At 39.3% G+C, this 21,508-nt stretch overlaps 1 protein-coding gene and 1 long non-coding RNA gene across 5 annotated transcripts; both read right to left on the bottom strand.

Moving 5' to 3' along the window:
- Window positions 1-631: 631 nt before the first annotated feature.
- Window positions 632-3,328, bottom strand: LOC138930225 (uncharacterized). Its single transcript, XR_011446127.1, has 2 exons — window positions 2,454-3,328; window positions 632-944 (listed from the first exon to the last, which is right to left on the bottom strand). It is a non-coding gene; the product is annotated as an uncharacterized lncRNA (long non-coding RNA).
- A 465-nt stretch (window positions 3,329-3,793) lies between these two features.
- On the bottom strand, window positions 3,794-5,919 carry LOC138930224 (spindlin-2). Of its 4 annotated transcripts, none has more exons than XM_070289971.1 (2): window positions 5,330-5,919; window positions 3,794-4,761 (listed from the first exon to the last, which is right to left on the bottom strand). In XM_070289971.1, exon 2 carries the CDS (start codon window positions 4,737-4,739, stop codon window positions 3,963-3,965), a length of 777 nt encoding a protein of 258 aa, XP_070146072.1. In that variant the 5' UTR covers window positions 4,740-4,761; window positions 5,330-5,919; the 3' UTR covers window positions 3,794-3,962. The 4 variants fall into 4 exon arrangements, with proteins under 4 accessions (XP_070146072.1, XP_070146071.1, XP_070146069.1 ...); XM_070289970.1 differs by having other exon boundaries at window positions 5,431-5,919; XM_070289968.1 differs by having other exon boundaries at window positions 3,794-4,741; window positions 5,431-5,753.
- Window positions 5,920-21,508: the final 15,589 nt, after the last annotated feature.

Raw genomic sequence — 21,508 nt, 5'->3', positions numbered from 1 at the left:
GATTTCTCTCTGACAAACTCTCACCTAGAATGTATGGATCTCCCACTTCTTTAACTGGTCAATGAATATTTTCAGACTTCACGTGTTGCTGATCTGATGTATGTGAGATCATGTTACTTTTTCATTTTCCTAGGTTACTGATGAGATTCATATAGTTAACAGATGTTTATTACACACTTACAGTATGCCAGGCACTCTTTTAAGGAAGAAAAATCATGCACTTTCAGGGTTTACATTCTGGTAGGGAAACAATAAATGTATTAACTAAGTAAACTATATATTATGTTAGCAAATGGCCTATTATGGACAACATACAATAAGTTAATGGGGAACTGATTAAGGAAATGTGTATTTATTGACTGATCTACTTGTGATTGCCTAGTTTGCCAAGTTTTCTATAGGTTGTGATATTTCCTCAAGAATACATTTTTATTTAATTCATTATAACTATCACAGTTTGTAACATAATCTCTCTAACTCCACTTTGAATATGATGATTTTGATATTAGGGGCATCCATATCTTCAAATGATCAAAAGTTTCAAACTTTTCCTACACCACTTGTGTATTTTTTGCATGTAAAATAAATCTTTCCCATTTCTATAGGAAAAAAAAAACTGAACAGTCACTTCTTTTTCTAAAAGTTTTATAAATATTACCTTCTAAATTTAAGTAATAACATTTACATCCATGAAGAATTTGTGTGTAGGATGTGATGAAGGGATTTAAGCTTATTTTTTGTCATACGGAAAACAGATTAATGCAGCATCATTTATTGAATAAAATGTCTTTTCATCATTTATCTGAACGACCACCTCTATTATGATTCAAATTTCCTGTTTGTAAATGTTTTCAGGTTGCTCTTCTGTTTCACTAGTATATGTGATCTCCCTTTTCCCAAACTTGACCACAAACAGATTACACTCCAGAGTCTTCAGAATGATCCTGTGAAAAATATAAAACAAATCATACCCAGCCTCTGCTAGAAATACTAGAATGACTCCCTACCACACTCACTGGAAAAGCCAAATTCCATTCTAGGACCTTCAAAACTCTAAGCTATCTGTTTTGGGATCCCGTCACCTCTTTGAAACCACTTCCTGATATTCTCTACCTTGCTCATTCAGCTTCAGCCACACTGGTAACCTCAGTGTTATTTGAACATGACAGTCCTACTCCTGCCTTGAGAGCTCAGCATTTGCTGTACCTCTGCCTGGAATGCTCCTTCCCCAGACAGCCACAGGGCCAGTTCTCTTATTGTCTTTAGGCCTTTACTCAAAAGCTGTCTTCTAAGTGAAGCCCTCTCTTACTTCATAATCTCCCCAACTTCAGCCTCCCTAGGACTTCCATAGCCCATTCTTTATTTTTCTACTTAACATTATCATTTTGAAAATAATTTATCCTTTTATTTTATCTTGACTACTCTCTCCCACACTACAATGAAAGTTCCAGGAGGATAAGATTATTTTATTTGTTTCTTTTCTTTATTACCAGAGGTTCCTCCTGTGTCTAGAAGACTGACTGGCTGAGAGCCCATCTGAAGTAAGCAATGGTGAGATGAAGATAAAGCAAATAAATTAAAAAGCAAAGGCAGTCAGAGTAAGCCAAAGAGGAGTTTACCAGTTTCCCCTGGGTCTAACCCCAAAGTGACCAATTCAAATGCTTCCAAAGGACATCTGGACATTTTATTACAGTGAAGCAGGCCATCTGGGGGCATGGCCCACTTGAGAGGGCATTCTGAGTTTAAAATAGGCTGAGCCTTTCCTCAGAGTCAACTGCTTGTGTCCTTGTTGGAATGTGGGCCCTAACCCTTGGTCTACTGTTTTGTTTTTTAAGGTAAGCCAGAAATGTGGATTTTTGAAATGTGAAATCCCCCAAATGTCTATATAGCTAATTTTAAAATGGAGAATGATAAAAACATGAAGATCAAGCAAAATATGACAGTGGGCTGAAACTGGTCCATGAGTGGCCTGCAGGTGTTTGCTAGACTAAATTATGTGATGAATGAAACAAAATCTATCCCTGCTCTGGTGAGGTGGGCTCGCCTTGTGTAGTTCTTGAGGCAAACAGCTTCAGGTCATGTTGGATGGAGAGAATAAACTGGAATTACCAACTTCTTTCCACTCCGGGAAGCTCCCTGCCTTCCCCTCTGTCTGCTATGCCTGGAGTTACTGGGCAGAAGAGAGATAGCAGCACTGTTTCTGTGAGGGCAGTGAAGAATGTGGAGTGGGAAAACCAGAGAGAGTTTTGAAGGGAACATCCGCAGCTGGACTGGGGGAAGGAAAGGAAGAGAGGACAAAGACCCATGTATTGGGACAGCATACTTCAGAGGGAATTTATTGGGAGTTACCACACCCTCTTCCCACCAATGACCCATGTGGCAGTATACAGTCAAAGGACTTAGTTATACAAAGTCACAACTCCCCACCCAACTGCCCATGCCACCTATCTCACCTGAAAATATAACTGCACACATTTCTAGTACAGTTTCCCGTGTGCTTGATGTGGGCAAGACTAGCCAGGAGGTACCTGTGAAGAGTCAGTAGGCATTCTTTTTATTGGGGTATTTCCAGAATGGGGTTTCTGGAGGCAGCAGACCTCCATCTGGTGAAGCACTGGGGGAAGATACCTGTGGTTTCAGGCAGCTGCTGAGAGAAGCATGGACAGTCAAGTATTCCCCCATGCCCTGGAGAGAAGCATTAAGCTCAGTCCTCTGTATGGAGGCAAGGTATAGTTCAGGAAGTTGAAGAACAGTGAGATGAGTACAGTATCTGGGTTGAGCAAGTTTCCTTTTTTTCTGGATAAAATGCTTTCCAAATGCAAGGTGGCACATCTCTTAAGTTCTGAGAACTCCAGTGACTCGTTCCCGAAGAAATCATTTATTCAGTGTAGAGGAAGTGAACCAAGAACTTCAGGTCTGAGATTTACTGCCCCTGGGTCCTCTGGAAAATACAAGGTAACTGCCTACAGCCCCCTACTATGGAGCACCATGCTAGTGTGTTTAGGCTGAGGGCTGGGCTCTGCTCAGCAGGTGTGGCATGAACTCCCTGATATAATAAAAGCCTTTTATGCATAGACTTGGCTCCTGCTTAACTCCTCAGACATTCCTGTAAAAATTTCCCTCTAGAGAAGCTCCAATCCATCTGGTTGCTTTGTTGCCATATTCTTTGTGCACAGAGCTAGGGAGGGCAACTTGGATACTGCCAGAAGTGCTATTTTTCTGGGGTCTTCCAATCTCTCATGGACCCCACACCTCATGCCCTGTTTTCTCTATTTTCACTCCCTCTGTGGAAGGAGGAGAATTCTTCCTCAGTGTTCCTCCCCTTCTGGAGTATCCTTTTAGCTTCTCCTCAGATCTCTGCCAACTTTATCTTTGTCTCCCTTGCTCTGAACTTCTAAATGTATTTGTGTCCCACTTTACTCAATTTATCCTGATTTCCTCTTAACCCCAAGATTTCACTCTCTGTCTGTTATTCTTCAACCCCCACCCAGTTGGCTGCCTCCCCCTCTTAGGTTATCCCTCCCCCTAGAAGCCTCTCCATTTCTGACCCCTTCCCACCTCCTTTCTTAAGCAGCCATCTCTCTTCCTTTCCCCCCAAATCCATCTCTAGTTCCTTCTCCTCTCCTCTCCTTAGACCAGACCAGCTAAGTCCTGTTCCATTTTTAAATGACTGATTATGATACTAGCTGAATTTTATTCACAGCCTGAATTTACACTTGTTCCTTCCTTTCATGTTCCCTCAACCAAACACACCCAACCTTTTCACCATGACAAATTCCTTACACACAGCATGTCATAGCTACATAGACTTATATTTTTCAGAACAAAACAACAGTTTTGCTGGCAATGATGATAGGTTATTAGGGACCCCTATACTTTCAGTACACTGAAAAGCAACATTTTTTGTGTTTCTCCAAATCATACATTTGCCTACATACACGTGATAATGTTTACCCTAACTGTTATGACTTTTTCACCAAATCATAGACATAGATATGGAAATCATCATCAAACTTGATGAAGTACACAGAAGGTTTGGCTTTAACTTGGTGAATGACTTTGCCTGTCCTTTTGGAGCCATCTTCTTTGGTATATTCTACATGTTTACCTATGAGGCCATCTATAACTCCTTCTGGCTCTCTTTCTTTTGGAGAAGACTTACTCGACTCTGGCATGATATGGAGGTCACCTTCTTTATAATCATCTAAAAGCTGGTACATGTACAAAACAGGATCTTTCTCATAGGTAATATAAAACCAGGCTTTCATGATGGGTGCTTGGGCTAAGACCATCCCCCTCCATCCATCCTTAGAACCATGGTCACCCTCAAACATATGTTCCACAGCTTTACCAATTATGGTATTTGCAAGATGCACATCTCTGACTGGAGAAAATGGCACTTTATCAGGAAGGATTTTAAGCTTTAAAATCCTTTTATCTCTGTGAAGTTCCAGTCCATAGACACAGTCAATTCCATCATATTTCACCAGATAAAGAGAGGGATTTATAGGCACCTGATCCAGAACGGTTCCTTTCCACTGGGTGATGGGCTCATCGCCTTCCTTCCATCCATGTGAAATTCTGCAGCCCACGATGTTCCTGCGGGGCTGGAAGGAAGGTCTGCCCCTCTGTTTCTTTTGAGAAATCTTTTTCTTCCTCATACTTGCAGACAAGGTGTGGCCATCAACAATTTCCCTGGTTTGCTGCCTTGCAGTTGCCTTTTTGTGAGGTGTCTTCATACCTGCAAGGGGAGGAAAGAGGCTAGGGAGAAACATTTAGTGTACTGTAGTGTGAAATTTTATTTCTCTGCATTGCAAATTCCCTGGGCATCAGGTATATGTATTACCATCCAAGTTATTGGATGTCCAGCAGAGATGCTGCCTATTAAAATATCATTGTATGTTTGCCTGCAGTGTCCTCCCTCCAAACTTATTTGGCTGTGCTGCAGGGATGGAAAGGTGGTAGTTTGGGTTTTTGAGCCCCCAGCAAGAGGAAGCAGGCTCCTTTGGTTAATACCTCTGTTGCCATCTTAGACTCCCCATACCAAATACAAATATTCATCATTTATTAGCTCTCACTCAGTCTCTCCATTTAGATTAACATAGTACCCTTTCCGCCTGCTCACTGTCATTTGCTCTTCATCTGTCTTGCCTCCCATCCCCACTCCTTCTGCCTGTTGTTCAACTCTCTTTCGTATCTCTTCCTGGTCTACCCCATTTTGCCGCTGGGTGCCCAGAACAAATCTCTTTCTCTTTCTGGGGCCACCTTTATATACCACCCAGGTGCTCTTCGGCTCTCCCTCCCCCCACCCCCCCCATACCCAAATCACCTTTCTCAGTCTCCCTCATCTTCCATTCCAGGACAGAACCCAAATTTTCCCTCTTGGCACCCACCAACCCGCATCCTCTGATTCTCTAGTCCAGCGCCCACCTCCCCAAGTCCGGGGACCGCAGGTCTCACGTGTCCAAATCGGACACCTCACTGCTGCTTCCTCACTGCTGCCTCCGCTGTGAACCTGTGGTGAAAGAGGATCAGCAGGCGACCAGTTCGGAGTTTGCAAGAGCTGGGAGGGAAGGATCCTTAGGCGAGGAGCGTGTCTAGGAAGACAGCTGGGCTGACGAAGAGGATGGCGGCCGTGTCTCCAACACCGGGCTCGCGGGCCCTCCACCTCCTTGACGGTGACGGCCTCTCTGCCACATCGGGATCCCAGAAGCCGCTGCCGCAGCCGCAGTCTCCTCCCTCTTACCATCGCGCAGCTTCCTGACAGGAGAGAGGCCGCCCCTTCCTGCCAAACACTGCCATCACCCCCGCCTCCTCCACTCTCAGGCCCATCTCTGCCCTGTGCCTGGGAGGCGTTTCTATCTCCCGGCCCCACGCCTTTCCAAAATCTGGAGGCGCCTTGCTATCCCACAATGCCCCACCCCAACCAGCTTTGCGTTCTGTCTCCGGATCAGGGGCCCCCATTTCCCCCCACCCTACCCCTACCGCAGTGCCCGTGCCCCATCTGTTTTCCCATTTTCCAAGAATTTCCCTTTTCTTCCCCTCCTGTGCCCTTCTGATGTTAGTCTCTATACACGGAAAATGGCGTTTTTGCCATATAAAGAGGATAGAACGAGAGAAATGAGCTTATGCTTATTTGCATCTTGATACAATCTCTAGGGAATTTTTACTCTCTGGTCATTTCCAGACTTCTTGAAAAAAAAAATATATATATATATATATATATATATATATATATATATATATATATATATATCCTTTTCTTCTTTTTCACAGATTGAAAAGAATTGCATGTACTATGCGGACTCTGTAAAATTCAGAAGATTCACTTGAAGAAAATAATCTACCTAAAACCACCATAAATCTCATTCCCCAGTGTTTCAAGCAAAATATGAACCCTCTTTTTCTTTTATCTTTTTTTCTACTCTTTTAGAGATCTAGGGTCATTTTGCAGATTCAATTCTTAAAAATTCTTTGTAATATCATTTTGAAAATACAGTGTATATAGCAATATTACAAGTAATAAGTACTCTCCATTAAAATTTTACCTGTTTTTATTGACGCATTTTAAAATTAAAATAGTATCAGTAAAATGTAATTCTCTTTTATTCTCTAATCCTGATCCTATTCTCTTCTTCTTCTCTAACACTAAATATCATCATTCAAATTTTGCATGTTCTAACCATCTTTGTGGAGAAGGCAATGGCACCCCATTCCAGTATTCTTGCCTGGAAAATCCCATGGATGGAGGAGCCTGGTATTCTGCAGTCCATGGGGTCTCGAAGAGTCGGACACGACTGAGCGACTTCTCTTTCACTTTTCACTTTCATGCACTGGAGAAGGAAATGGCAACCCACTCCAGTGTTCTTGCCTGGAGAATCCCAGGGACAGGGGAGCCTGGTGGGCTGCCGTCTATGGGGTCGCACAGAGTCGGACACGACTGAAGCGACTTAGCAGCAGCAGCAGCAACCATCTTTATATTCATACCTATATTATTTACAAACGGATATTATTCATTTTGTTTTTCATATTTATTTTTAAAATGTCCATTATGAAGGATAATTATTTACTCCATACTGTGAGTGGAAGAGAATAATTCTCTTTCAGTGGCCCACAAGACATATCTGGGAGATGGCTATGGGTTCTTATGACCCAGCTATATATATGTACTGTGCAACTGATAAGATTATGACATCTCTACAGTTTTTAAAACTAACCAATCATGTACTCAGTTGAACAAGCTTATTTAGCACTTCCTTTAAAAGGTATATGTATGTATCCACTCTTACAGATATTCAAGAAAATATTTTGGCTTTTTTTTTTTTCTTAAAAAAGCCTTGTCATCAAGCCTGAAACAGAACTCTGATATGTCTAATAATTTAATTTCCCTGAAGTTTATTTTGAACATAAGTTTAATCATGAGTATGTTATTTTTTGCATCTTGCTTTTGTTACTCAATATTTTGTTTTTAAATTTCTCCCTGTTATATCTCTAGCATTCCTTATTATCTTCAACTCTATTGCAGAGTATACGTATATAACATTTTTGTCATCCATTGAATAATATAGTCAAGCACCCATTCTCTTGATGATCATTTAATTCATTTCAACATTTCATTATTACAAACAATGATACAATGAATAGTTTCCTGGACTCGTTCCAGAGTTTCTGCAGTGTATACACTGGAAAAAGAAATACTGAGTTGTAAGTATAAGAAATTCAAAATTCCTAAATGTTGCCGAATTCTTGCATTAATTCACTGAACCAAATTATGGTATAATCAGTGCTGTAGGTATTTCATCTTCTCCACATTCTAGTCAACTCTTGATATTTTCATATTTTTAATGTGTGCCAAATTAGTGAATGAGGATTGGTAGCTCACTGCTTTAGTTTATTTATTTCTGATTAGTGAGTTTCAACTTATTTTCCTATGGGGTCTTTTTGCCACTCAGTAGTCCTATTGTGTGTTTCTCTTCATATCTTTCTTTTAAATTGTTTATCTTTCTAAAATTTATTTTTATATTTTTGATTCTAAAATTATCCAGTTTCATATATATTTTATGTGTATTTTTATTTACACATAAAATATTGGCATCCATTCCCCTTTTAAATCATTAGACTATTGCAAATAAATATTTACAACATTCACAGTCACTGTGGCTCTATGTATGCCCCAGACTGTTATCTCTGTTATGAATTTGCTGATTTGCCTTCTCTACTTGTATACTCATAGAAAATATATTTTGGATATCATTTAATATAACTACTGTTAATTTTGAGAAAAGTTTGTGTACCATTAAAAAAGAAAATGACCACAATTAAACTATAATAAGCTGTGAAATAACAGATATATGGCACATTTAGAGATGTTAAATGTGAAAGATAAAAATGTAAAAAAGGAAAAACATAAGGAAAGTAAATGGAAATAGTAAATGCTATTTTTTTCCTCCACAAATATGTGAAAATCTTCATCACAGATGAAATATGGTATTATTGGTGAATTTTTAAGCAAAATTATGCCATATTGTTTATATTTTCTAGAACTTATGTTTGCATTAAGCAATGTGTCTTAGGGTTATATCACCATAAGAACATGGTTTCAATTTTTTCCCATCTCAAAAATACCCTCTTCTGATTTCACTTACTGTTTCAGCTACCACCTCATATTTCTACTCTCTTTTGCAACAAAACTCCTGAAGGTGTATCCTATCCATTGTCTTCAATATTTCCCTCTCATTATCTCTAAAACCTACTCCTACTCTAGTCTGGTTCCCCTGTTCACTCCCCCACCACTCCAAGAAAGCTGTTTTTGTTAAGAGTCATCAATGACCACCAATTTTCATTTATTAATCTCCATCTTACTTTACCAGGCTTCTGTGGTGGCTCAGACTGTAAGAGAATCTGCCTGCAATGAGATTCCCTGGAGAAGGGAATGGCAACCCATTCCAGTATTCTTGCCTGGAAAGAAACCCATGGACAGAGAGCCTGGTGGGCTACAGTTCATGGAAACACAAAGAGTCTGACACAAATGAGTGACTTTCACTTTCATTTTACATCTTACTTTATGGCTCAAATGGTAAAAGCATCTGCTTACAATGCGGGATACCTGGATTCGATCCCTGGGTTGGGAAGATCCACTGGAGAAGGAAATGGCAACCCACTCCAGTATTCTTGCCTGGAAAATCCCATGGACAGAGGAGCCTGGCAGGCTACAGTCCATGGGGTCACAAAGATTGGACATGACTAAGCGACTTCACTTCACTTATCTATCATTGGCCTTTGATCATTCCATCTGCTTTACAAAACTATTTTCTACACTAAGGATCCCATACTCCCCAGGTTTTTCTGATAACTCACTGAGTACCTCTTATAAATTCACCTTTGTAAATATGTTCCTTCTTATCAGGGCCATCTCTTAATGTTATTGTTTCCCAGCTCAATCAGTAGATACCTTCTCTATCCACATTCTCTCCTTTGTTGATCTCATCCAGGGTTATGGCTTTAAATGCCATCTAGAAGTTGAAAAGTCTCAAGTTAATATATCTTGTCTGACCTCTCTTTGCACTCCAGACTTGTAAATCCAGTTACTTAATAGACATTTTCATGGGGCTGTTTAACAAAGTCAATACATTCATGCTAAGAGTCATATTTCCCCTAAAACCTGCTTCACCTGCAGATGTATCAGCCCATTGCAGTAAATGGCAACTCCATCTTTCCCTATTCAAAGGCTACTAACTAAACGTCATTCTTTCTCACAGCCCATATTTAACTCATCATGATTATGTTGGCCGTACTTTCAAAATTTGTCTAAAGTCTTACCATATTTATCACATTCACTACTACTATCTTAATTTTAGCCATCCTCATTTCATGACAAGCTTGTAGTAGACTGGTTGCTTGTGCTCTTATTCCTTAATAGCCTAATCACTTATATCAGTCAAAACTTATAATGACTCCTCATTTCACTCAGAAGAAAAGTAAAACTACAAAGAGTTTCTTACAAGACTATATTTGATCCAATCTTTCCCCCCTAGTCTGTTACATCTCTTTCTGATATCTTCTACCATTCCAACTCATAACACTGAAAAATATAAAATTTCTATGTTTGTAGGTCGTAACAGATTCAATTCTAAATGTTCAACCTATCATCTAACTGTGCTCCTTCCACACTGGAATCATTAGTACTCCTCGAACAAACAAAATGTTCTCCAACATTCAGGTTTTTGTGTTTGCATTCTCATTTAAAGTTCTTTTTCACTATCTATAGTCACAATGGGAGCCTCATTGAGGACTTAGTTTAAAATTCTTGTCCAAATGCTCCCAGTCCTCTTTATCTTTATTAACTCTTTCCCATACTACTTGTATTAATCAATATATGTTTACTGCTTCTACAAATACCATCCAAATCTTAGTAGTGCAATGTTAAAAATAATTTTCACTCATGAAACAGTACAATGCAGGCATTTCTAGTCAGTGGGCAGCTTTCCTAGAATTGGTAATTCAAAGAAGAAAGTATCTTAGGCTCATCATACTTATAATTTTCTCTCTCAGAACCAGATCTTCTCTATCCAGCTTTCCAAGAAACAAAGAGAAAGAGTTTTCTAGAGCAGTGCTAATACAAATATAAACATAAGTCCAATGTGCAAGGGAGCCAAAAATACACAATGGAGAAAAAGATCGTCTCTTCAATAAGTGCTGCAGGGAAAATTGGATATCCAAATGCCAAAGAATGGGTTTCCCTGGTGGCTCAGCTTGTGAGAGACCTGGATTCATTCCACAGGTTGGGAAGATTCCCTGGAGAAGGGAATGGTTACCCAGTCCAGTATTCTGGCCTAGAGAAATCCATGGACAGAGGAACCTGACAGGGTACAGTCCATGAGGTTGCAAAGAGTCAGACATGACTAAATGACTTTCACCTTCACTTTCATGCCAAAGAATGACACTGAACCCCAGTCTTACACTTTTAAGAAAAATGAACTAGAAATGGATTAATGACTTAAATATGAGACCTGATACCATAAAATTCCTAGAAGAAAACTCACAAAGAAACTTCATTTTTTTTTTACTATGACACCCAAAGCAGAAGCAACAAAAGCAAAAGTCACATGGACTACATTAAACTGAAAATCTGCACAGCAAAGGTAACAAGCAATTCAATGAGAAGGCAACCTACATAATGTGAATAAATATTTTCAAGCCACATATCTGATAAAGGGTTAATTTCAAATATATATAAAGAACTCATGCAACTCAGTAACCAGCAAAGAAACACCAGAATACTATTTCAAAAGTCAGCAAAAGAATTGAACAGACAATTTTCCAAAGAATATCTTCAAATGGCCAATAAGGACATGAAAAACTGCTCAACATCACTAATTTTCAGTGAAATGCCGATTAAAGCTCATGAAATATCACCTCACACCTGTTAGATTAGCTATTATAAAAAAGACAAGAGATAGGGCAGTCCCAAGATGGCAGAGAAATAGGAAGGGGAGATGACATTCTCATCCACAAATTCATCAAAAGACCACCTGAAGGTTGAACAACTTCCACAAAACAACAATGCTGGCAGAGGACACCAGGAAACAAGAAAGGCAGCCCAATCTCATCAAAAGGAGTCTTGAGGCTATTGTAAGAGAAGGACTGAAAGCTAAAGGCAGGAGGCTTAACTCCAAAACCATAGAACATTTGAGAACTCTTGACTCCAGACAACATTACTAGACAGGAGCCCACCCAAAAGTCTCCATACCTACACTGAAACCAAGCTCCACCCAAGAGCCAACAAGTTCCAATGCAAGACACACCACGATAATTCTCCAAGTAAATAGGAACACAAACGTGAACATTAAAAGACATGAACCAAAGCCATACTAAACCCATAGACACCCCCCTCAGATTCACCACTGGACACTTCATTGCACTCCAGAGGGAAGAGATCCAGCCCCACCCACCGGAACACAGATCCAAGCTCCCCCAACAAGGAAACCTTGAAAAGCCACTGGTCCAACCCCACCTTCAGGGAGCAGACTTCACAATCAAAAGGAACCATGAACTTCCAGCCTGCAGAAAGGGCACTCCAAACACAGAAATCTAAACAAAATGAAAAGACAGGAAATATTCAGCAGATGAAGGAACATGATAAAAACCCACCAAACTAAGTAAGAAAAGAGGAGACAGAGAGTCTACCTAAAAAAGAATTCAGAATAATGATAGTAAAGATAATCCAAATCTTGGGGGAAAAAATGTAGTTGCAGATAAATAGACTAGACAAGGATTGGGAAGATGCAAGAAATGTTTAACAAGGACCTAGAAGAAATAAAGAAGAGACAATCAATAATGAGCGATGTAATAACTGAGATTAAAAGCACTCTGGAGGGAACCCACAGTAGAATAACTGAGGCAGAAGATAGGATCAGTGAGGTGGAAAATAGAATGGTGGAAATAAATGAAGCAGAGAGGAGAAAATAAAACAAAGTAATAAAAGAAATGAGGACAACCTCAGAGACATCTGGGACAATGTTAAACAACTCAACATTCAAATCACAGGTGTCCCAGAAGAAGAAGACAAAATGAAAGGGCATGAGAAATACTTGAGGAGATAAAAGTCAAAACCTTCCCTAAAATGGGGAAAGAAGTAGCCACCAAATTCCAAGAAACCCAGGGAGTCCCAAACAGGATAAATTCAATGCAAAACACCCCAAGACACATATGCCCATAAGCACAAACATATGGAGGCTAAAGAACACACTTCTGAATAACAAATAGATCACAGGAGAAATCAAAAGGAAATAAAAATATCAATCTAAATGTAAGTTGCTCAGTGATGTCTAAATCTTTGCAAGCCCATGGACTATACAGCCCATGGAATTTTCTAGGGCAGAGTACTGGAATGGGTAGCTGTTTCCTTCTCCAGGGATCTTCCCCACCCAGGGATAGAATCCAGGTCTCTGCATTGCAGGCAGATTTTTTAACAGCTGAGCCACCTCAGCTGCTAATAAAATAATGCAGAGAAACAAGTGAAAATTAAAACACAACAACCCCAAACCTATGGGATTTAGTAAAAGCTGTGCTAAGAAGGAGGTTCATTGCAATACAAGCCTAAATCTAGAAACAAGAAGGATATCAAATAAATAACCTAACTTTACATCTAAAGCAACTAGAAAAAGAACAGAAGAAACTCAAAGTGGATAGAAGGAAAGAAATCTTAAAAATCAGATCAGAAATAAATTAAAAAGAGTGGAGACTATAGCAAAAATCAGCAAAACTAAAAGCTGGTTCTTTGAGAAGATAAATAAAATAGAAAAACCGTTAGTCAGATTCATCAAGAAAGGAGAAGAATCAAATCAATAAAATTAGAAGTGAAAATGGAGAAATCACAGCAGACAACACAGAAATACAAAAGATCATAAGAAACTACTGTGAGCAATTATATGCCAATAAAATTGACAACTTGGAAGAAACACACAGATTCTTAGAAAAGTATAACCATCCATAGCAGAACTAGGAAGAATTAGAAAATCTTAACAGACATATCACAAACACGGAAATAGAAACTGTAATAAAAAATCTTCCAACAAACAAAAGCCCAGAATCAGAAGGATTCACAGGTGAATTCTACCAAAAATTTAGAGAAGAGCTAACACTTATTCTACTCAAATTCCTCCAGAAAGTTGCAGAGAAAGGTAAACTCCCAAGCTCATCCTATGAAGCCATCATTACCGTAATACCAAAACCAGACCAAGATGCCACACACACACACACAAACACAAAACCTACAGGCCAATATCACTGATGAATATAGATGCAAAAAACTTAAAAAAAAAAGTCTAGCAAACAGAATCCAAAGCATATTTAAAAGAACATACATCATGATCAAATGGGCTTTATCCATGGGATGTAAGGATTCTTCAATATTCATAAATCAATCAATGTGATACATCATATTAAAAAATTGAAAGATAGAAGCCATGTGATTACCTCAAGAGAAAGTCTTTGACAAAATTTCAACATGCATTTATGATAAAAACTCTCCAGAAAGCAGGCATAAAAGGAACATATCTCAAAATAATAAAAGCCATATATTACAAACCAACAGCAGACGTTATCCTCAATAGTGAAAAATTTAAAGTATTTCTTCTAAAATCAGGAACAAGACAAGGGTGCCTTCTTTCACCACTACTATTGAACATAGGTTTGGAAGTCCTAGCCACAGCAATAAGATAAGGAAAAGAAATAAAAGGAATCCAGATTGGAAAAGAAGAAGTAAAATTCTCTCTGTTTGCAGATGACATGATCCTCTACATAGAAAACCCAAAGATAGCACCAGAAAACTATTAGAGCTAAGCAAAAAATGTAGTAAAGTTGCAGGATATAAAGTTAATACACAGAAATCCCTTTTAGTCCTATACACTAGCAATGAAAGAAGAGAAGGAGAAATTAGGGAAACAATCCCATTCAACACTGCAACAAAAAGAATAAAATACTTAGGAATTCAGTTCTGTTCAATTCAGTCACTCAGTCGTGTCCGACTCTTTGAGACCCCATGAACTGCAGCACATCAGGCCTCCCTGTCCATCACCAACTCCTCGAGTTCACCCAAACCCATGTCCATCAAGTCGGTGATGCCATGCAGCCATCTCATCCTTTGTCGTCCCCTTCTCCTTCTGCCCCCAATCTCTCTCAGCATCAGAATCTTTTCCAATGAGTCAACTCTTCACATCAGGTGGCCAAAGTATTAGAGTTTCAGCTTTAGCATCAGTCCTTCCAATGAACACCCAGGACTGATCTTTAGAATGGACTGATTGGATCTCCTTACAGTCCAACGGACTCTCAAGACTCTTCTCCAACACCACAGTTCAAAAGCATCAATTCTTCAGCACTCAGCCTTCACAGTCCAACTCTCACATCCATACATGACTACTGGAAAATCTATAGCCTTGACTAGATGGGCCTTTGTTTGCAAAGTAATGTCTCTGCTTTTGAATATGCTATCTAGGTTGCTCATAACTTTCTTCCAAGGAGTAAGCGTCTTTTAATTTCATGGCTGCAATCACCATCTGCAGTGATTTTAAAGCCCAGAAAAATAAAGTCTGACACTGTTTCCACTGTTTCCCCATCTATTTCCCATGAAGTGATGGGACCAGATGCCATGACCTTAGTTTTCTGAATGTTGAACTTTAAGCCAACTTTTTCACTCTCCTCTTTCACTTTCATCAAGAGGCTTTTTAGTTCCTCTTCACTTTCTGCCATAAGGGTGGTGTCATCTGCATATCTGAGGTTATTGATATTTCTCCCAGCAATCTTGATTCCAGCTTGTGTTTCTTCCAGCCCAGCGTTTCTCATGATGTACTCTACATACAAGTTAAATAAGCAGTAAATTTATCTAAAGGAAAAAAAAGAGATCTGTATATAGAAAACTACAAAACACTGATGAAAACTATCAAAGATGAAACAAATAGATGGAAAAATATACCAATTTCTTGGATTGGAAGAATGAATACAGTGAAAATGAGTATAATACCCAAAGCAATCTATGGATTAAATGCAATCCCTATGAAACTACCAATGGTGGTTTTCACAGAACTCCAACAAATAATTTCATAATTTGTATGGAAACACAAAAAACCTCAAATAGCCAAAGCAATCTTGAGAAAGAAGAATAGAACCAGAGGAATCACCCTTCCTGATTTCAGACTATACTACAAAGTTACTGTCATCAAGAGAGTATGATACTTGTGCAAAGGAGAAAGATAGATCAATGGAACAAAATAGAAAGCCCAGAGAAAAATCCACACACCTGTGGACACCTTATCTTTGACAAAGGTGGTAAAAATATACAATGGACAATAGACAATCTCTTTAACAACTGGTGCTGGGAAACTGGTCAACCACCTGTAAAAGACTGGAGCTAGAACACTTTCTAACACAAAAATAAACTCAAAATGGATTAAAATTATAAATGTTAAACCAGAAACTATGAAACTCTTAGAGGAAAACATAGGCAGAGCACTCTCTGATATAAATCACAGCCAGATCCTCTATAACCAACCTCCCAGAGTAATGTAAATGAAAGCAAAAATATACAAATGGGACCCAATTAAACTTAAAATCTTTTGCACAATCGAGGAAAATGTAAGCAAGCTGAAAAGGCAGCCTTCAGAATGGGAGGAAATAATAGCAAAAGAAGACATTGGCAAAGAATCAATCTCCAAAATATACAAACAGCTCATGCAGCTCAATATTAGAAAAATTAAAGACCTAATCCAAAAGTGGGCCAAAGAACTTAACAGACATTTCTCCAAAGAAGACACACAGATGACTAACAAATGCATCAAAAGATGCTCAACGTTGCTCATTATTAGAAAAATGCAAATCAAAACCACAGTGAGGTACCATCTCACACAGTTCAGAATGGCTTCCATCAAAAATCTACAAAGAGTAAATGCTGGAGAGGATGTGGAGGAAAGCGAACCCTCTTACACTATTGGTGTGAATGTAAACTAGTACAGCCACTATGGAGAACAGTTTGGAGATCCCTTAAAAAACTGGAAATAGAACTGCCATATGATCCAGGAATACCACTGTTGGGCATACACAGTGAGGAAACCAGAATTGAAAGAGACACATGTACCCCAATGTTGACTGCAGCACTATTTACAATAGCTAGGACTAGGAAGCAACCTGGATGTCCATTGGCAGATGAATGGATAAGGAAGTTGTGGTACATATACACAATGGAATATTACTCAGCATTAAATAAGAATGCATTTGAGTCAGTTGTAATGAGTTGGATGAAACTGGAACCTATTTTATGAGTGAAATAAGTAAGAAAGAGAAACACAAATACTGAATATTAGAGCATGTAAATGGAATTTAGAAAGACAGTAGCAATGACCCTACATGCAAAACAGCAAAAGAGACACATATGTAAAGTACAGGCTTTTGAACTATGTTTGAGAAGGCAAGGATGGGATAATTTGAAAGAATAGCATTGAAACATATATATTACCATATGTAAAACAGATGGCCAGTGCAAGTTCAATGCATGAAGCAGGGCACTCAAAGCCAGTGCTCTGGGAAAACCCAGAGGGATAGGGTGGGAAGGAAGCTGGGAGAGGTGTTCAGGATAGGGCAACACATGTGCACCCGTGGCTGATTCATGTTAATGTGTGGGAAAAACCAGCACAATATTGTAAAGTAATTGGCCTCTAATTAAATAAAAGAATAATTTGAAAGAAAGACAAGAGATAACAAGTGCTGACAAAAATGTGGGAAAAGGGGAATATTTGTATACTGTTGATGGGAATGTAAGTTGTTATAACCACCATTACAAAATATGGAGGGTCCTCGAAATATTAAACTTGGAGCGATCATATACTTTAGCTATTACATTTCTGGGTATATATTTCAAGGGAAGGAAACAAGTTGTTGGAGAGATATATTATTCCTTTGTTTGTTGAAGCATTATTCACATTAGCAAAGTAATGAAAACGTTCTAAGTGTCCATCAACAGATGAATGTATAATGAAGATATAAAATGAAATAGTGTTAAGCTATGAACAAAGGAAATCCTTGCATTTACAACACAATGGATGGACCATGAGGACATTATGCTAAGTGAAATTAAAGAAAGACAAATACTGTGTGATTCCACTTATATATGGAACCTAAGAAACCCATAAAAAACAGAGAACTGATTGGTGGTAGGTTTGAGGGATGAGATGTGAGTGGAGGAAATGACTGAAGGTGGTCAAAGGGTGCAAACTTCCAGTTATAAGATTAATAAGATTTGGGGATTTAATGTACAACATGGTAAGTAGAGTTGAATATGTTGTACATGTATCTGAAAGCTGTTGAAGTAGATTTGAAAAGTTCTCACCACATATATAAAAACATGATAACTATGTGAGGTTATGAACATATTAACAAACTTTATTGCATGTTATTTTGCAATATGTACACATATAAGAAATCATCTTAACCTATACAATGATATATGTCAACTGCATCTCAGCAAAGCTTGAAAAAAAAGATGAGTCACATATTTTTTAGTACTTATCAATTATCACATTAAAAAGCAAAAGGAAATAGGTAAAAGCTAATTTTAGTAATGCACTTAGCCCAACATACTTCAAAAATTACTTTAAAATTCAATATATATAAACATTATTAATGAGATATTTAAAGATATTTTTCATACAAAGTTTTCAGAGTCTAGTGTGTATGTTGCACTCATAGCACATCTCAATTCACCCTAGCCATTTTTCAAGTGCTCAACAGCCATATTTGGTTAAAGGAAATTGTATTGGATGACATGCTGTTGTTGTTCAGTTGCTAAGTAATGTCCAGCTCTTCATGACCCCATGGACTGCAGTACTCCAGGCTCCTCTTTCCTCCGCTATCTCCCAGAATTTGCCAAAATTCATATCTGTTGAATTGGTGATAACATTCAACCATCTCATCCTCTGTCATCTTCTCTTTCTGCCTTCAATCTTTCCCAGTATCAGGGTCTTTTCCGATGAGTTGGCTGTTCACATCAGGTAGCTGTTCACATTAGTATTTGAGCTGCAGCATCAGTCCTTCCAATGAATACTGAGGGTTGATTTCCTTTAGGATTGACTGGTTTGATCTCCTTGCTGTCTGAGGGACTCTGAAGAGTTCGAAAGCATCAATTCTTCCATGCTTTGCCTTCTTCATGGTCCAGGTGTCATATCTATACATGACTACTGGAAAGACCATAGCCTTGAATATATCGACCTTTGTCAACAAAGTGATGTCTTCACTTTTTTAACACACTGTCTAGTTTTGTCATAGCTTTTCTTCCAAGAAGCAAGAGTCTTCCAATTTAATGAGAGCAGTCACTGTCTGTTATGATTTCCAAGCCCAAGAAGAGGAAATCTGTTGCTGCTTTCACCTTTTTCCTTTCTATTTCCCATGAAGTGAGGGAACTGGATGCCATGATCATATATATATATTTTTAATATTGAACTTTAAGCCAGCTTTTTCACTCTCCTCTTTCATTCTCATCAAGAGGTTTTTTAGTTCCTCTTTGTTTTCTGCCATGTGGGTATCATCCGCATATCTGAGGTTGTTGATATTTCTCCTAACAATCTTGATTACAGCTTATAAGTCATCCAGCCCAATATTTCTCATGATGTACTCTGCATATAAGTTAAATAAACAGGGTGACAATAAACAGCCTTGCCATACTCCTTTCTCAGTCTTCAACCAGTGAGTTGTTCCATACAAAATTCCATCTCTTGCTTCTATTTTTTTAAATTTAATTGGAGGATAATTAATTTACAATGTTGTGATGGTTTTTGCCATACATCAACATGAATCAGCCACAGTTGCACATGTGTCCTCCTATTTTGAACACCTCTTCCACCTCCCTCTCCTACCCATCCCTCTGGGTTGTCCCAGAGCACCGGCTCTGTGTGCTCTGCTTCATGCATTGAACTTGCACTGGTCATCTGTTTTATATATGACAATGTACGTGTTTCAGTGCTATTCTCTCAAATCATCCCACCCTCGCCTTCTCCCACAGAGACCAAAAGTCTGTTCTTGGCATCTATGTCTCTTTTGCTCCCTTACATATAAGGTTGTCATTACTGTCTTTCTAAATTCCATATACATGCATCAATATCCAGTATTGGTGTTTCTTTTTCTGACTTACTTCACTCTGTATAATAAGCTCCAGTTTTGTCTGCCTCATTAGAACTGACTCAAATGTGTTTCTTTTTATAGCTGAGTAACATTTCATTGTGTATATGTACCACAACTTCCTTATCCATTCATCTGCTGATGGGCATCTAGGTTGCTTCCATGTCCTAGCTACTGTAAACAGTGCTGCAATGAACATTGGGGTACATATGTCTCTTTCAATTCTGGTTTCCTCAGTGTGTATGCCCAGCAGTGGGATTCTTGGATCACATGGCAATTCTATTTCCAGTTTTTAAAGGAATTTCCACACTGTTCTCCATAATGGCTGTAACAGTTAGCATTCCCACCAACAGTGTAAGAGAGTTCCCTTTTCTACAGACCCTCTCCAGAATTTATTGTTTGTAGACTTTTTGATGGTGACTATTCTGACTGGAGTGAGATGATACCTCATTGTGGTTTTGGTTTGCATTTCTCTAATTATGAGTGATATTGAGTATCTTTTCATGTGTAATTATTAGCCATCAGGTGTGCTGTGGAGAGAGAGGGACACTGCAGATGAACCCTGCTGACATTTGTGGGCAGTGCTTGCAGTGGATGTACCACACTGTGTTTGCCACAGTCCAAGGTGGTGTGTACTTCCTGGTTCCACACTCCTCATGCTCCAGGATGCTCCACAATGACATTGTCCCACGTGGGCCTTGCATTTCACTCATTTCCCAGTTCTAAGCCACTCAGGTTCTTGGGTGCACTGCAAGGGCACTGACCCAAATGGACTGTTATGTTTTGTGCTCTTCCCAGGTCCAAGCTGTTCAGGCAACTGGATGCTTGGGGAGCACACTATCCCAAGTGGGCTATGCATCTTATGCATCTCCCCATTCTTGGCCACTTGGTTTCCCAGGTGCACCATGAGGGCACAGTCCCAAGTGTGCTATGTGTCTCCTCTGGGGAGCTAATCTCAGGCTGTGACCCTCCTAGCCAATGTGAACTGTCCAGGATGCCAGGAAGACATGGTTAGCAACTGGAAACCTGTGCAAAGTTTGGCAGAAGCTTTGGTCTCTGGGGCCCAGATTGCAGTGGCCCCTTGTCTTCCAGCTTTGGCTCTTGTACACCTGCCTCTCTGCCTCTGGGGAGGGAGGGCCCTAAAGGGCAGTTGTCTTGCTCTCCTTTGGTATTTTCTAGGGCACAATCCTTTGTTCTGTGAGCATGTCAGGGTCTTAGAACCTTTCATGGGAAAGATCCTTTTATCTTTTTTTTTTTTTTCTTTTTATATCTCTCTGGTGATCCTATGGTTTGGGTTGCTATGTCACATTAACCTCCTCAGATTTTCCTCAGGGCATTCAAGCCCAGTCCTTACCATAAGGACAGACAATGCAGCCTGTGCCTCTGCTCCCAGCCCCCACTGGCTGCTCACAGACATTAGCATTTGTGCCTCTTCTCTGCTGATAGTTGCGGTTAGGCATGTAGTCTGTGAGGTTTCTTTCCTTTTTTTTGGGGGGGTGTTATGTTGCCCTCTGAGGTTTCAAAGCTCCCCATTGACATGCCTGTGAGAGGGTTTCCTATCGTGTGGAAACTTCTATTTCTTCATGACTCCCTCCCCAGGACAGGTATCCATCCCTAAATATTCCCTAAATATTTCATCTGTTTTCATCTTATATATTTTGTCCTACCTCCTTTCAAAGAGATTGGGCTGCTTTTCTGGGTGTCTGGTGTCCTCTGATAGCATTCAGTTTTGTGGAAGTTGCTCCACATTCAAACGATCTTTTGATGAAATTGTGGGAAAGTGGTCTTTCCATCCTAATCCCCTGTCATCTTGGGACTGCCCCCACCCTGACTGTTGCTTTTTAAC

Source organism: Ovis canadensis, chromosome X, assembly GCF_042477335.2.
Source record: "Ovis canadensis isolate MfBH-ARS-UI-01 breed Bighorn chromosome X, ARS-UI_OviCan_v2, whole genome shotgun sequence".
In the NCBI taxonomy this organism is placed as follows: domain Eukaryota; kingdom Metazoa; phylum Chordata; class Mammalia; order Artiodactyla; family Bovidae; genus Ovis; species Ovis canadensis.
Note: the sequence above shows the minus strand (reverse complement) of the source record. Positions and strands in the feature narration are given on the sequence as shown.